At 46.1% G+C, this 14,692-nt stretch overlaps 1 protein-coding gene across 1 annotated transcript in view; it reads left to right on the top strand.

Annotated features, from left to right (window-relative positions):
- The first annotated feature begins 10,900 nt into the window (after positions 1-10,900).
- BICD2 (BICD cargo adaptor 2) overlaps positions 10,901-14,692 on the top strand; it is a 49,676-nt gene continuing 45,884 nt past the window's right edge. Inside the window, 1 exon segment of the mRNA XM_054076878.1 lies at positions 10,901-11,016. Within this exon segment, the coding sequence (XP_053932853.1) occupies positions 10,901-11,016 (116 nt within the window).

Here is a 14,692-nt window from a genome sequence, read left to right as displayed (position 1 = left end):
TGGTTTCGCAGTTCTCACTGTGTGGAAATCCATCAGTTTTGAACATCTTTGTTTGCTCTAACGTTTGGATCCTCTGTAGCACTGGCTCATTTCGGGTTACAGACCCTGCCTCTGGACTCTCGAGACAGATTTTCAAGATGCTCTCCTGAACCTGCTGTAACGATCATAGACTCATGGAATCATAGAATGGTTTGGATTGGAAGGGACCTTAAAGCCATCGAGTTCCAACACCCTTGCCATGGGCAGGGACACTTCCCACTGGATCAGGTTGCTCCAAGTCCCATCCAACCAGGCCTTGAACCCCTCCAGGGATGAGGCAACCACAAACTTCTCTGGGCACCTGGGCCAGGGTCTCCCCACCCTCACAGGAAAACATTTCTTCCTAATAGCTTATCTAATTCTCCCCTCTTTCAGCTTAAGTTTCATTTAGATACTTCCTCTTCCTACCAAAAGATGTCAGTGGAAAAAGAAAATCCATTGGCTCAATGGCTTTCCAATTCCTTTGTTTATTTATCTTTTAAAAATGAAAAGACAGACCAGTCAGCACGGTCTACACATTGAAGGTTTGTGTCCTGGTTTTACTCCACACAGTTAGTTTATATGGATGTAACATCGATTGATCACAACACCAGCCACACTGACGATTTGCCCTCCCTCTGGTGAGTGCCAGACTGTACCTGTAAGAGCACAGGGGCTTGAAGATTCCTTCCAGGCTCAAAACCATTCTGTGACTCTATGATTCTGGTAAATATTCTGCTGTGTAACTAGTGCAGACAGACATTTGAACTCGTATTTGGCTGAGAAATTGGCATGTTTCATGGAAATAATATGGTTTTTGGTCATCAGTTTAATTACTGTGTTTATTGCAATTTAAGCAATTACCCGTCAGTTCCGACAGAGTGCCAGAAGTCGCTGCTCTTATTTGCTGTTTGTATTTATGGCACTGAACTCCTGGAGACATTTCCTGCTTTGTAAATATGGGGAAGAGCAGCAGCTGTGGAAAGTGGCTGCGAGGGATAATCACAGCTCTGGTGATTCTTTGTTCTGGCGTGCTCTCTTTGTTTGCTCCTGAGATCAAGACTCTGTGCCCATTGCCATGGAATTTCTATGAGTCTGTTGTTTTTAATTTACCTTCTCCTTGCTTCCATGCTTAACTTGTCTGTCATCTTCTTCTGCTCACTTATAGGGGCATAAACCTGCAGGACAGATGTTGCAGCGCTTTGTGGATTTGATGATTGCCCACATCATTGCCATTACATGTGATTGTGGCTGTATTTCATAGTATAAATCCAATATATACTAATAAAGTCTTCACTGTTTTTGGGCACTCTGCAACTGTCTACGTGGTTTTTGTGTGTTTTGCATTCTAGCTTGTATCCTGGGCTGCATGCAAAAGCAGTGGGACCAGCAGGCGAGGAAGGGGGATTCTGCCCCGCTGCTCCGCTCTGGTGAGACCTCATCTGGAGCCCTGTGTTCAGATTCTGAAGACCTCAGCACAGGAAGGACATGGAGATGATCCCAGGTCTGAGCACCTCCCATCCAGGACAGGCTGAGAGAGTTTGGAGCTGTTCATCCTGGAGAGAGAGAAGGCTGTGGGGAGACTTTACAGCAGCTTCTAGTGTTGAAAAGGGGCTCCAGGAAAGCTTGGGAGGGGCTTTTTGATCAGGGAGTGGCAGGGACAGGATGAGGGGGAATGGTTTTTCAGCTGCAAGAGGGGACATTGAGGTCAGATCTCAGGGAGAAATGTTTTGCTGTGAGGGTGGGGGGCCTGGCCCAGGTTGCCCAGAGCAGTGGTGGGTGCCCCTCCCTGGAGTTGTTCAAGGCCAGGTTGGATGGGGCTTTTGAGGCAACCTGATCGAGTGGGAGGTGTCCCTGCCCATTGGCAGGGGTAAGAACTGGAATGGGCTTTGATGTCCCTTCCAGCCGAAGCCATTCCGTTATTTCTGTGATTCCTTGGGTATCCAGTTGTCTTCTTACTCTAACCTGTTTTGTTCCCAGCAACCGTATTCCTGTGCGGCTCAGGCAGGATACATAAAATAGCATAGCTTTCAATGTGTTAATGCAATCTCTTTGGATCAGTGCAATCCTGCTGTACTGTCAGGGAGGACATCAGTTGGGGAGCTGCCTCTAGGGCTATATTTGGCTACTGATCTCACTCTGGTCCTGGCATCCTGTGTGCAGAGCACATGCTGGACATTGTCTGTTGCAAGTGACTTCACATGGCTTTAGTTTTGCTTTGCAGCAGCTCTATGCTAGCAGATTCCATTGTGTTAACAATGGCCAGGGCTTTTGTGTGAGCCTAAAGCCTTGTGAGGAGAGCTCTGTGCTTTAGGGATAATGGAGGAATTAGAATTCCTATGACTTTTTTGTGTTACATTTAGATGTAATTAAAGAAGAACTAATGTAATTTAGAGACTTGCTTGCCCAGCTGAACTCCCACAAGTATATGGGGGCAGGATGGGATCCACCCAAGAGTATTGAAGGAGCTGGCGGATGTCCTTTCCAAACCCCTATCCATCATTTTCCAGCGGTCCTGGCTGACTGGGGAAGTTCCATTAGACTGGAGGCTGGCTGATGTTGTGCCCATCTATGAGAAGGGTTTGCAGAGAGGATCTGGGGAACTACAGGCCTGTCAGTCTCACCTCAGTGCCAGGGAAAGTCATGGAACAGGTATCTTGAGTGCTATAATGAAGCATATGCAATAGAACGGGTGATCAGGCCCAGTCAACATGGGTTTACAAAGGGCAGATCTTGCCAAAACTAACCTGATCACCTTCTATGACAAAATCACTCGACTACTGGAGTGGGGGAAAGGCTGTGATGGAGTCTTCTTGGACTTCAGTAAAGCCTTTGACACAGTTTCTCACAGCATTCTGCTTCAGAAACTGTCAGCCTCTGGCCTGGAACAGGCGCACAACTCTCCTGGGTTGAAAACTGGTTGGATGGCCCAGAGAGTGGTGGTCAATGGAGTTAACTCCAGCTGGAGGCCAGTCACAAGTGGAGTTCCTCCGGCTCGGTACTGGGTCCAGCATCTGTTCAATGTCTTTATCAATGACCTGGATGAAGGCATTGAGTGCACCCTCAGCAAGTTGTGCAGATGACACTAAGCTGGGAGGGAAGTGTGGATCTGCTGGAGGGTAGGGAAGGCTCTGCAAAGGGATCTGAACAGGCTGGATTGCTGGGCCGAGGCCAATGGCATGAGGTTTAACAAGGCCAAATGCCGGGGTCTGCGCTTGGGGCACAAACAACACCTATGCAGCGCTACAGACTGGGGAAGAATGGCTGGGAGAGCTGCACGAAGAGAAGGGACCTGGGGGTGCTGGTTGACAGCCGACTGAAACTGAGCCAGCAGTGTGCCCAGGTGGCCAAGAAGGCCAATGGCATCTTGGCTTGTAATCAGAAATGGGGTCACCCAGCAGGTCCAGGGAGGGTTATTCCTCCCTCTGTACTCGGCACTGGTGAGGCCGCACCTCGAATACTGTGTTCAGTTCTGGGCCCCCCACCAAAAAGAAGGATGTTGAGGCTCTGGAGCGGGTCCAGAGAAGAGCAACGAAGCTGGTGAGGGGGTTGGAGAACAAGTCTTACAAGGAGCGGCTGAGAGAGCTGGGGTTGTTTAGCCTGGAGAAGAGGAGGCTGAGGGGAGACCTTATTACTCTCTACAACTACCTGAAAGGAGGTTGTGGAGGAGGAGGGAGCTGGGCTCTTCTCCCAAGTGACAGAGGACAGGGACAGAGGGAATGGCCTGAAGCTCCGTCAGGGGGAGGTTCAGGTTGGATATCAGAAAAAAATTCTTCACAGAAAGAGTCATTGGGCACTGGCAGAGGCTGCCCAGGGAGGGTGGTGGAGTCACCTTCCCTGGAGGTGTTTAAGGACGGGTGGATGAAGTGCTAAGGGACATGGTTTAGGGAGTGTTAGGAATGGTTGGACTCGATGATCCATGGGGTCCTTTCCAACATTGTGATTCTGTGATTCTGTAATTAAAGAATAAAAAGACTAAAGGGAGGCTGTAAAATATGATATAGTTTTTGGTTGCTTGGGAGAGTCCTGATTTAAGGAGTGCTCGATGTTTTAAACACAAGGGTGGCTGGAATCTGGCAATTGCTAAGGATGTGATGCTTTAATGGGGATCTGTAACTCCAGCAGCAGTGATGTTCTGTATTCACAGCCTATGTGTGGTAATTTTTGTAATTCCAAACAGGGCACGATGGTTATTAAAATCATGAGGGAGCTGAGAATGAGACTATGACTTGATGAATTTCATTGTAGCAATGACCTGGAAAAAATGACCATCTGTATTGAGGAAAGGCTTCCTGGTTGTTTTTATAAGATGTCTTACTAAAAGCAGCAATGGTATAAAGCAGTGGCAAGGTATCACTTTCCAGAATGGCATGTTTGCAAATCTGGGAAGATTTCAAATGTATTGACTGCTTGTTTCTTTCTGTCATACAAATTGTGTAGCATGTATGAAACTGCGCTAGTCGCTTCTCATATGGTTCTATTTTCTACACTTGTTTTTATCACTCTAAATCTTTACTGTCTTATATATTCCTGTAAATGAGAGCATAACTTAAGCCCTTGGTGTAGAATTTAGGGCAGGTAGTGGGACAGGAAGAACTTTCTTTCACGGTTTTTGAGCCTGAAATTATGGCTGGGAATGACAAGAATGGTATTTTGTCAGTAGTTGACTACAAAGGTCCTTACATTGCTCCTGTGACTCCTTAGAGTAACTCAGGAGGCAGAAAGTGATGGCCTTTCCCATCCCTTGGCACACCCAGTTAGTGTGCATCCCTTAGGAATTAACACAATTCTGGCATCCCTTAGAAATTAACACAGAAGGAAGGCAGACGATCCCAGTCTTTAAAGACCTTGGGTTTTTTGGGGGAATGTTCAGGATGTTAAATGTTACGGATTTGATTTTTTCTGGCTTCACGTGGAATTTGGTGGTTCCGTTTGATGCCATGACACGCTGAAGTGCTGAATCCTTGATGCCGAGGGAGTAGAGAATGGGCTTGTGTTAGTGTTGATCTCATCCATGTATGGAAAGGATCTTGGTGTTCTAAATAATGGCTTTACGATTCTATAGAATTGCAGTTATTTGTCATGAGTGAAGAACCAAAGGTTATCGCAGCTTTGCGCAAAGTTGGAGGTTTTGTGGTTGCCTGTTGATAGCAGCAAATTAGGCCACCTCTTGTTGTTTGGTGCCAAAGGTGGAATCTGTGTTCTTCAAGTGCAGTCTGTGGTAGAGTCTGAGGGTCTATACACAAGGGAGGTAGGTACCTCATCATTCCTCAGCTGCTGGAAAAGCAGGCATCTCGAAGCATGGTGATTGTATATCTACGAAACTGAGGAAAATGAATGAGGAACTGTATAATGAATCTTTTAAAAATGTACAGCATAGAATAAGTATTGACTTTCTGGCTGTTCCGAGAACGTCCCAGGAGCATAAAAAGCAGCAGGAATCTTTCTGACTACAGTAATTGTGCAGAGAGTCTCTAATTATTAAGCAAATGCAGCACTTGAAAAGAGTCCTACCCAAGATGTGACTAGTCAGATGATCACTGTGGTGCTGTCAGATTGGGCCGCAGAAGCTGTTTGCTCCTAGGTGGTATCAAAAACTGAACTTAAATCATGAGAAGTATGAGCAATGTTTAGAAAGAGAAAGAGGAGGCACTTGCTTTGCTGCTTATGTGGTTACCTAAGAATCTGGCAATTTAGGACCCCTCGATAGCTCCAGAACAGCAACCCATTCCTTAATGTGACCCTGGGGGCAATCCCTTTGGCTACTGTGGATGCTACTTAGAGCGGGTTTGAACAGTGGGGTGAGATTGATGATTGCTTCAGCACATGCATGACTGCGTGCAGTTCTGTATTTGCACTATCCCTTTCAAAAAAAAACTTATGCCCTGCCATCTGCCAGTGAGATGGGTGAGTGTTATTTCTTTAGTTTGACAGGGCATTCTGCTCTGCAATCACTACAGCTGCTGTAACCTGGAGGAGGCTAAAAAGTAGCTACCGGCTTGTTTGAGAAGTGATGGCGACTGCTTCCTCCTCGCCTGTGACCACTGGGGAGGGATGTGGCTGTAACGGAAGCTTTTGCTTCCTGTTTGCCACACCTAATGTGAGGCACTACTGCTTTGTTTTCTCCTTGTTCTGTAGTTGTCTTTTCCTAATCTAAAATCAAGAATCATAGGGACCACAAATTGGAGGGACCTCAAAAGCCTGTCCCGGTTCCAGCCACTGTTGCTCAAAAGCCCCATCCAACCTGGCCTTGAACACCTCCAGGGATGGGGCAGCCACCACTGCTCTGGGCAACGCTGGGCCAGGGCCTCCTCATCCTCACAGGAAAATATTTCTTCCTAAGTGCTCATCTCAGCCTCCCCTCTTTCAGCTCAGAACTGTTCCCCCTCATCCTATCCCTGCACTCCTGATTCAGAGCCCCTCCCAAGCTTTCCTGGAGTCCCTTTCAGTAGTGGAAGCTGCTCTAAGGTCTCCTTGGAGCCTTCTCTTCTCCAGGCTGAACAACCCAACTCTCTCAGCCTTGTCCTCAAGATGGGAGGTGCTCCAGCCTTCGGATCATCTCCATGGCCTGCTCTGGACTTGCTCCAGCTCCATGTCCTTCCTGTGCTGAGGTCTTCAGAACTGAACACAGGGCTCCAGGTGGGGTCTTACCAGTGCAGAGCAAGAGGGGCAGAAATCCCCTCCCTCAACTCCTGCTGGTCCCACTGCTTTGGATGCAGCCCAGGACATGGTTGGTTTCTGGGCAGTAAGCACACATTGCTGGCTCATGTTGAGTTTCTCATCCACGGCACCCAAAATCATTCTCTTCAGGATGCTCTCAATCCATTCTTTGCCCTGCCGGTATTGTGCTTGGGATTGGAAGGGGGCTCCTAATGCTGCATTCTGTGGCATGTAGGAGGTTCTGTGGTTACCAATATTAAAGAGGTGAGTAGAAGCTGAGTCTCCTCATCCCTAAAATGATTAGACTTGCTCCCGTATAAAACAACAGTCTCCTCAGCTCTGTAATGGCAAAGGCTGGGTTGGGGCAGCAGGGTTGAGAGAGAGATTAAGTTGAATTTCTTGGGGACTGGGTTGCTGAGCCAGGGGGAAGTTCCTGAGCACTGACTTAAATTCTTGTTTGACCTTGTAGAACTCAACAATTAAATATCGTTGCGTAAGCTGGTTATGTTCATATTTATAAGCAGTCTTTCTCATGTGAGAGTGAGGTGTTGCATCTTCTATTTTATTTTATGCTAAATGGTATAGAAATGATTTCATAATATTGCAGCAACCTCTCTCACGTACAAGGACATTCAGCAGATTTTTTTACAGGAGTAGGCAAAGAGCCTGATACCTCGAAGTTCTGCAATGTCATATTTGTTCCTTCAAGTTGTAGTCTATTAACAGACCCCTAATGATAGGTGACTCTGCTGCAGGGTTGTCTGCTGTGGTGCTCTGGAAGGTGAATCTTGCTCCGTGTTCTTGACTCTGGCTGGCTGAAAACCACGTCTTATAGAAAGCAATCTAGATTATATGCATTAACTGGGTTTTTCACCACAGAAAGCCTAAAACATGACTGTTAACACATTGAAGCCAGATCAAGGGCTGAACGCTTTCCTGTGTGTGCACAAAGCTTTGCTTCTTGCATCACTTCTTGGAAGATGAATTTGGTGACTGTGTGGGATGGGCTGCCACAATAGGAAGTGATGTATTGCTTTGGGAAGCCTCATGACATTTCCTGTAGGTACTGGTCAGGGGTGAGCTGGTGTTTGTGAATCTACTCCTGCTGCTTAACTAAATTTTGCATTGACCATGGAGATGTTTGAGTGTGGGAGAAAGAGCTGGTTCGTCAACTTGTGGAAATGTAAGCGCTTTCACAATAGTGAAGAACAAACGAGGAGCTGGGGTCTGTGTGGTTGTACTGGCTGAAACTAAGCATGAGCTGGGATTCTGGAGAAACCCGTGTTGATGCAGGGCTGGAGATGGTAGGGTTTGCCGCAGGGACTCAGCTACACCACATTCCAGCAGGGCCACAGACAGCTCTACCTGTGTGTTACGCCCCAACTGCAGACAAAACTGTTTGCAAATGCTCAAATAGAAATCAAAAAAGATTTTACTTGTGGTGAAGAGGATGAGTCATTATACTGTTCCCATTTTGGTTTAATGTGAAGAACATAATGCTCTACTTGCTTTGTCAGCAAAGCATAACTCCTCCTGACTTTAAATACAGTCACAAGTGTGGTTAGAGGAGCAGGAGTCTAATTTTATTTTTCATTCATCTCCTTGGGGAGGTTTTTAGTTGTAGTAGTTCACTGACTCTGTAGGAATAGCATCATGGTCCGATATGTAAGACGAAACCTAAAAAGAGCAAAAAGGGCACATGCATGGGGAGGATAGTGGTTTTAATGGTAGGGAGTATTAGAATCATAGAATGTTCTTGAGTTGGAAAGGACCCACAAGGATCATTGAGTCCAACTGCTATCCTTGATCAAAGTTTTCCCTTCCATGGATTTTAATACAAAGGCTGTGTGAGGGGTAACACTGCATTGTCCTTCTTCAGGGTGTAATTTCAGTATGGTCTTATTGGTTTTAAGTACAGAGCTAACATTTTAGGAAGGAATGGTCTTTTTCTAATGTTTCTCATGTCCATTACACCCTTTCATCACATATCTCCCTCAGGACTGCTAAGGGATTTCAGTTACTCCATGAGCTTTTTGGTCAGCTATCAGAGTCAATTATAGATTACTGGTCCTTCAGGTTTCAGTTTTAAAAAAAATATTTCGTGTAGTTAATATACGTACATCCATTTCTGCACTATCATTTTCATGCTAGTCCTGACATGTTTTACTTGAGTATCTGCAGAAGAGCATAGTCCTAACAGGGACACTGCTTGTCAATTGTCTATTTGCAGTTACTTCTAGATTCATACACAGGGCATGTGCTGGCCTGTACAAATAAGCATTGCTGCAAGCGTAGTGGAAGGGTTTGAAAGTTGGCAATCAGTGATCAAAATTTCTGAGCTGTGATTTTTTGAAAGACCGTGTTTTAGCTGTGCTTTGAGACCCCAGTGGCAGTGAAGGGCACCCTTACTTGTGAGTAGAAGGCTATCATCTCTTCTGCTTTCAAGCTACTACATGTTCAGCAGCATTAGGTCCTTGTCCCAACATCTTCATCTCTGGCAGCATCTTTCTTTTCTTTTGAGGCCCTGTTGGGAGCTCTGCAGAAGTCCGCTTTGCAGTAGATAAGACCATTCATTGATGTATTAAGAATGCAGAGGAGAGAAAGATGTAGCTGAGAGAGTTGGGCATTTTTCAGCCTGGAGAGAGAAGGCTCTGGGTAGACCTTAGGGCAGCTTCCGGTACTGAAAGGGGCTCCAGGAAAGAGGGGAAGTGCAGGGATGGGACAAGAAGGAACGGTTTTCAGCTGAAAGAAGGTAGGTTGAGATGACATCTTAGGAAGAAATATTTTCCAGTGTTGGTGGGGAAGCCCTGGCAACAGATTTCCCAGGGAAGTGGTGGCTGCCCCATTTCTGGAGGTGTTCAAGGCCAGCTTGGACGGGGCTTTGAGCAGCCCTGATCCAGTGGGAGGTGTCCCTGCCCATGGCAGAGGGGTTGGAACTGGATGGGCTTTGAGGTTGCTTCCAAGCTAAACCACTCCATGATTCTGTGGTGATTGCACAGTGCCACTGGCCAGCTGTGGCTGGTTTCCTCGTAACTAGTTGTGAGAGAAGCTGCTCTGAGTTACACGTGGTTGACTGACCCACATGCAGGCCGATCTGTCACTGTCATGGCCAGTCACATGCCAGGCTGCGGGATTGCCCTTGCTATCCATGCTTGTAGTTCTGTTGGTAATCCTGCTGGAGCAGCCTGCCCTTGAGGTCTCCCCGCCAGGGAGTGAGGGACCAAGGAATGGTGGGGGAAAGGTCTTGATGATTTTCAGATTACGTAGTCCCTGCTGGTCTGAGAGGAGCATCTCAGCAGGACGTGGGAACAATCTAGGGGTAGTTTAAAATTGCTGATGCTTATTTTGCTCTTTGCACTTAAGCAAAAGTGTTGCTCTAATCCTTGTGATCTCAGCAGGGCCATTTTGCGGTATGACAGGTTAAGGACATGTTTTAAAGGACAGAGAGCAACTTCTCCCCTCCTTAGCATGTTCTATCTGTATATTGTGGAAGAAGACAAGAGCTGTCTCAAATTTTTACTTGTTAATGGGGTAATGAACAGTACAAGGACATTTCACCTTTGGTCAGGAGCATCCAGAGATAATCGCTACCTCATATCTGTTCTGTGGCATTTAGCAACATGATCTAGTGAAGGGTGTCTCTGCCCATGGCAGAGGGGTTGGAACTGGATGGGCCTTTAAGGTCCATTCAACTGAACCTATTCCATGATTCTTTATGAAAGAAAGGGATGAGTTTGTTGTGGGAAGATGTCTATATCATGAAAGCTTTGAAATTAAGAAAGCAGTTTGGATGTCCGAGAGCAGTGGGGAATTGAACGCCGATAGAGCATAGCTGTGAGTGCCCAAAGGAATTTCTAGTTTCTCTATTTAGGAAAAAAAAATCTCAGTATCGCATTTTCTAGACCTGAAGTATCCGGCTGTTACTCTTTCTGCATAAAAGCCACAGAAAAGCCATGATGGGTTCTTTTGCAGTACAAGCTTCACGGCTATTTTTTTGCTACAAATTTTGCATTGTGGTTTTAAGTTTGTTTTTATTTTTTTCCAAGTTATCAGCTTGATCCTCTGTACCTGTGGATGGATGTTCTGGGAAAAGAACATGCACTCGCTGCTCCCTCTTGCTGGTTTTGTGTGTGCTTACTTGGGCACTGCCAGTTATATCCTTTGGCTAGTGGATGAGTCCAGGCTTTCCTGCTGAATGAGAGAGTGAAAGACAAGGGTTGAAATGGCTGAAGATAATTCCCAGGTTTACCTGGCTGCTGAGGAAGCTGGCTGTGCCAAGGAAAGAGTGGGCAAGGGAGCAGCTTTGTGTCATCTCTCAACTATTATCCGCAAGGGAGGGTCAGGAGAAGTTGTTGGGAGAAACTCATGCTGCCCATACTCCTCATGCTGGATCTTGGTGTGCATTCATACATCATCCTGACTCAGCTGTCATCATAACACCTTTTCACATGGATACACTTTGGTAGCGAACTGAATTCATGAGCTGCTTAGCAGCAGTTTCCACACCTGAAGTCAGACTCTTGGCTTCCTTAATCCTTTTGGAGCCTGTGCACAACCTTGGCTTATGCCTTTTATGAAGGATCTCATGTACTGAATCACAAAAGCAGTGGGAATAGAGCATGAATTGGTGGCTCGAGTGGCTCCTCCTCCATTGCTCCGAGTCATTTCCAGACATTTTACCTGTGTATTTTTTTTCTGATGGGTCATACCAAGAGTGTTTATTGAGGGAGGAGAGGAGTCTGCATCCCATTCCCAGCTGTGTCAAGTGTCACCAATATCTAGTGCCATTATCTCTTGTACCAGTATGGAGAGTTGCTGTCTGCCTGCTGATCCAGGCACCGTTGTATTTAGCCCTCCAGACTGGGCAAGTTCATACAGTTTAAGTGTCTAAACTAAGCTGACAGGCTGAATTAGAATTTAACCATCAGATCTTTTCATCCTAGTGACAGTGCACTGGAGCATTGTGTTTCAAATGCAGGCTCCAGTATGGGGGTTTTACCATTACCCTCCTCGTCCCACCCCAATCATCTGTGGAATGTCCTAATCTCTGAGGGAGAACACTGATCTTAGAAGGTATTTGCATTTCTTCCTGATGAACCTTATTAAATGTGGTGTAGTCTGATCGCTCTGGCTCAGCTGGGATGGAAGCAAAGGAGCCCTGGAGTGCACCCCTGCACCTCCTGCCTTATTCCCCATTGTTGCCAGAGCTCTGCTGTCTCTGGTCCTTTAGGGTAGGGAAACTCTGGCAGCTGGCTTCTGTCATGCTGCCTCCTGGCTCCTAGCAGAGCAAATAGGAGCCTGCATGGGAAATAATTCAATGGAACAACCAGACCCAGAAGTCATTTGAATCTTGTATTGTGGTATCAAACCCTCATGTTTGCTTTTGGGAGGTTTTACTTACTTTTTTTTTCCCTCTGGAATTTCAGACTTCTAAAAACAGTAGCTCCTCTAGGACACTTTCTTCTAGTGACAGAACAGCACAAAATGCCTATTCTATTTGGGGCTGCTGTTGGGGGTTTTAACAGTGGTGAGGTCCTGGGAGATTAAGCAAGGCTCCAGCTAACAGTACTGGATACGTGAAGGAAATGTGAAGGAGCCCAGTAAGCCTCGTAGCAGAGCGGCTGAGACCATCCGTCCGTCCGTCTGTCCATCTATCCATCCATCCATCCACTCCATCGTGGCAGTGCTGTTGTCAGCAGGGATTGAGTCAGTAGGAGCACAGCATTAGGTCACACTCAAAGGATTATGATGGGAGCACATGAAAATGCCTGTGTCACCACAGCTTTAGGCATCTAGTAAGGGTCGAGTGCCTTCATTGAATAAAACTTTGCTGAGCAGGATGTTGGTCCAAAGTGCTGGTCTGTGAACTGAAGAATCCTCAAATGGACACTTTATGAGGAAATTTAAAATGAAAGCAGATTAATCCGATGCACAAGAGGAATATAACACCTCCTTTTGTCAAATTGTTTGCCGCCTGTGAAAAAGCGTCAGGCTCTTCACCATCTTAGCATGTTGCTATCGCTATTTTTGATCTTTATGATCATAATGGATTTATTATTATGAAAAATGTGCAGTGCTTGGTGAAGCCACAGAAAACATCTTTTATTTTGAATCTGATATGCAGAAGGAATTAGGAACTGAACTGGTGCTGACATTTTGTAAAATAGATCAGAACTGACAGTGCAGAAACACGAACAAAAATTTGAGAGGCTTTTAGTGCTAATTAATCTTCTGATACATATTAACATATCCTGATTAGTTTAATGTTGATGAGACATAATGATAATTAAAATGAAGGGGGGAAGTTGCTACGAGCAAAATATGAAACTGTGGGATTTCTACAGAGGGAGAGAATGCCAACGTTGCACAGTACCATGCGAAAACTGCTTGCAGAGGTCATTGTGGATCCTCTGTTACATGTGGGGTTTCTTATGAACTATTGCAAGGATTTCTGTAGACTAAGAAAGTATGTATTACAATTTGCAATGCTTTCACTTAATGATTATATGTAAACACAGATTTAAGCAGTTACAGAGTAGATGTTAAAATCTCTGGTGATTTTAATGCTTTCTCCCCGGCTGCTGGCTGAGATGCTGTTTAGGTGATCCAGTGGGAGATTGTCCGTGCCCCATCGCTGAGATGGGCATTCCTGTGATTCTATCCTAAGTCCTGCATCTGAAGACCCATTAGCAAGGGCTGTCTCCAAATCATAACCAGTGCCCAGAGCTTGGCTCCAGGCTGTGTAATAAACTGGTTAAGCAAGTACCCTGCATATCTTTGAAAATCTGATCTTGGTTCCTGATGTTTGAGAATATGTTGAGTTTTTCTTTTGTTGTTGTCAAGTGTTTATGTCATAGCAACCACGAATGTGAGATAGGCTAACCAAAGGGAAAAGAAGAAGTAGCTTTTTCTTTAAAAGCATCAGTTTGGCTTGTGCTCAGGATGAAGAATTACAGCAGCAAAAGATTTTTGTGCAGCTTTCTTAATCCTTCAGACATGTATAAGCAACTGGCATTCCCTGCCCCCTGGTTATTTAAGTGGAGAACGTTTTCATTCAGTTTTAGGTAACAAAGGATTTTGTAAGCACCTTACAAAACTCCTTCACTGAAAGATTTTTGTTGTTTTCTGTTTTCTTGGGCGTGTTCTTTCATTGCACAAGAACCTCATCATCATTTTAACTGAGTAAAGAGGGAGATACTATTTCGAACTTGTGTTCCTCTGTGACATCTTTGTGTGTCTGTTTTGTGACCTTCGTTGTCTGCTTTAGGCAGCTCTGCGGCTTTCTCTTTGCCCTTCTGCTCTTGCTGTGTTTGCATGCACCTCAGCTTGTGAAGTTGATAAGTAGACAGATCCAGCGCAGTGCCCAGGGTGGCTGTGCAGGGCAGCCTCCGCAGCCATCGAGGTCCCTGGGGGCAGCACCAGGTCCTAGTAGGCTAGGGGGGAGCCTGGTAAAATATTTGAGGTCCGTACTGATTTAGATCTAGCTCGGAAAGAGCTCTCCCCTGCATCATGTGGATGAAAAGCTCAACATGAGCCAGCAATGGGTGCTTGCAGCCCAGAAAGCCAGTAGTGGTCCTGGGCTGCATGTAAAGCAGCAGGGCGAGGGAGGGGATTCTGCCCCTCTGCTCCGCTCTGGTGAGACCCTACCTGGAGCCCTGCATCAAGTTCTGGAGTCCTCAGCCACAGGAAGGACATGGATCTGTTGGAGCGAGTCCAGAGGAGGCCATGAAGATGATCCGAGGGTTGGAGCACCTCTGCTATCTGAGGACAGGCCTGAGAGAGTTTGGAGCTGTTCCGCCTGGAGAAGAGAGGGCTCCAGGGAGACCTTAGAGCAGCTTCTAGTACTGAAAAGGTCTCCAGGAAAGCTGGGGAGGGACTCTTTACTGGGGAATGCAGGAACAGGATGAGGGGAACAGTTTTAAGCTGAAAGAGGGGAGATTGATATGAGATCTCAGGGAGAAAATGTTTTGTTGTGAGGGTGGGGAGGCCCTGGCCCAGGTTGCCCAGAGCAGTG

The sequence above is a fragment of the Cuculus canorus genome, chromosome 11, assembly GCF_017976375.1.
Source record: "Cuculus canorus isolate bCucCan1 chromosome 11, bCucCan1.pri, whole genome shotgun sequence".
NCBI classification, from domain to species: Eukaryota; Metazoa; Chordata; class Aves; order Cuculiformes; family Cuculidae; genus Cuculus; species Cuculus canorus.
The sequence above is the reverse complement of the archived record's forward strand: the minus strand, read 5'-3'. Positions and strand labels throughout refer to the sequence as shown.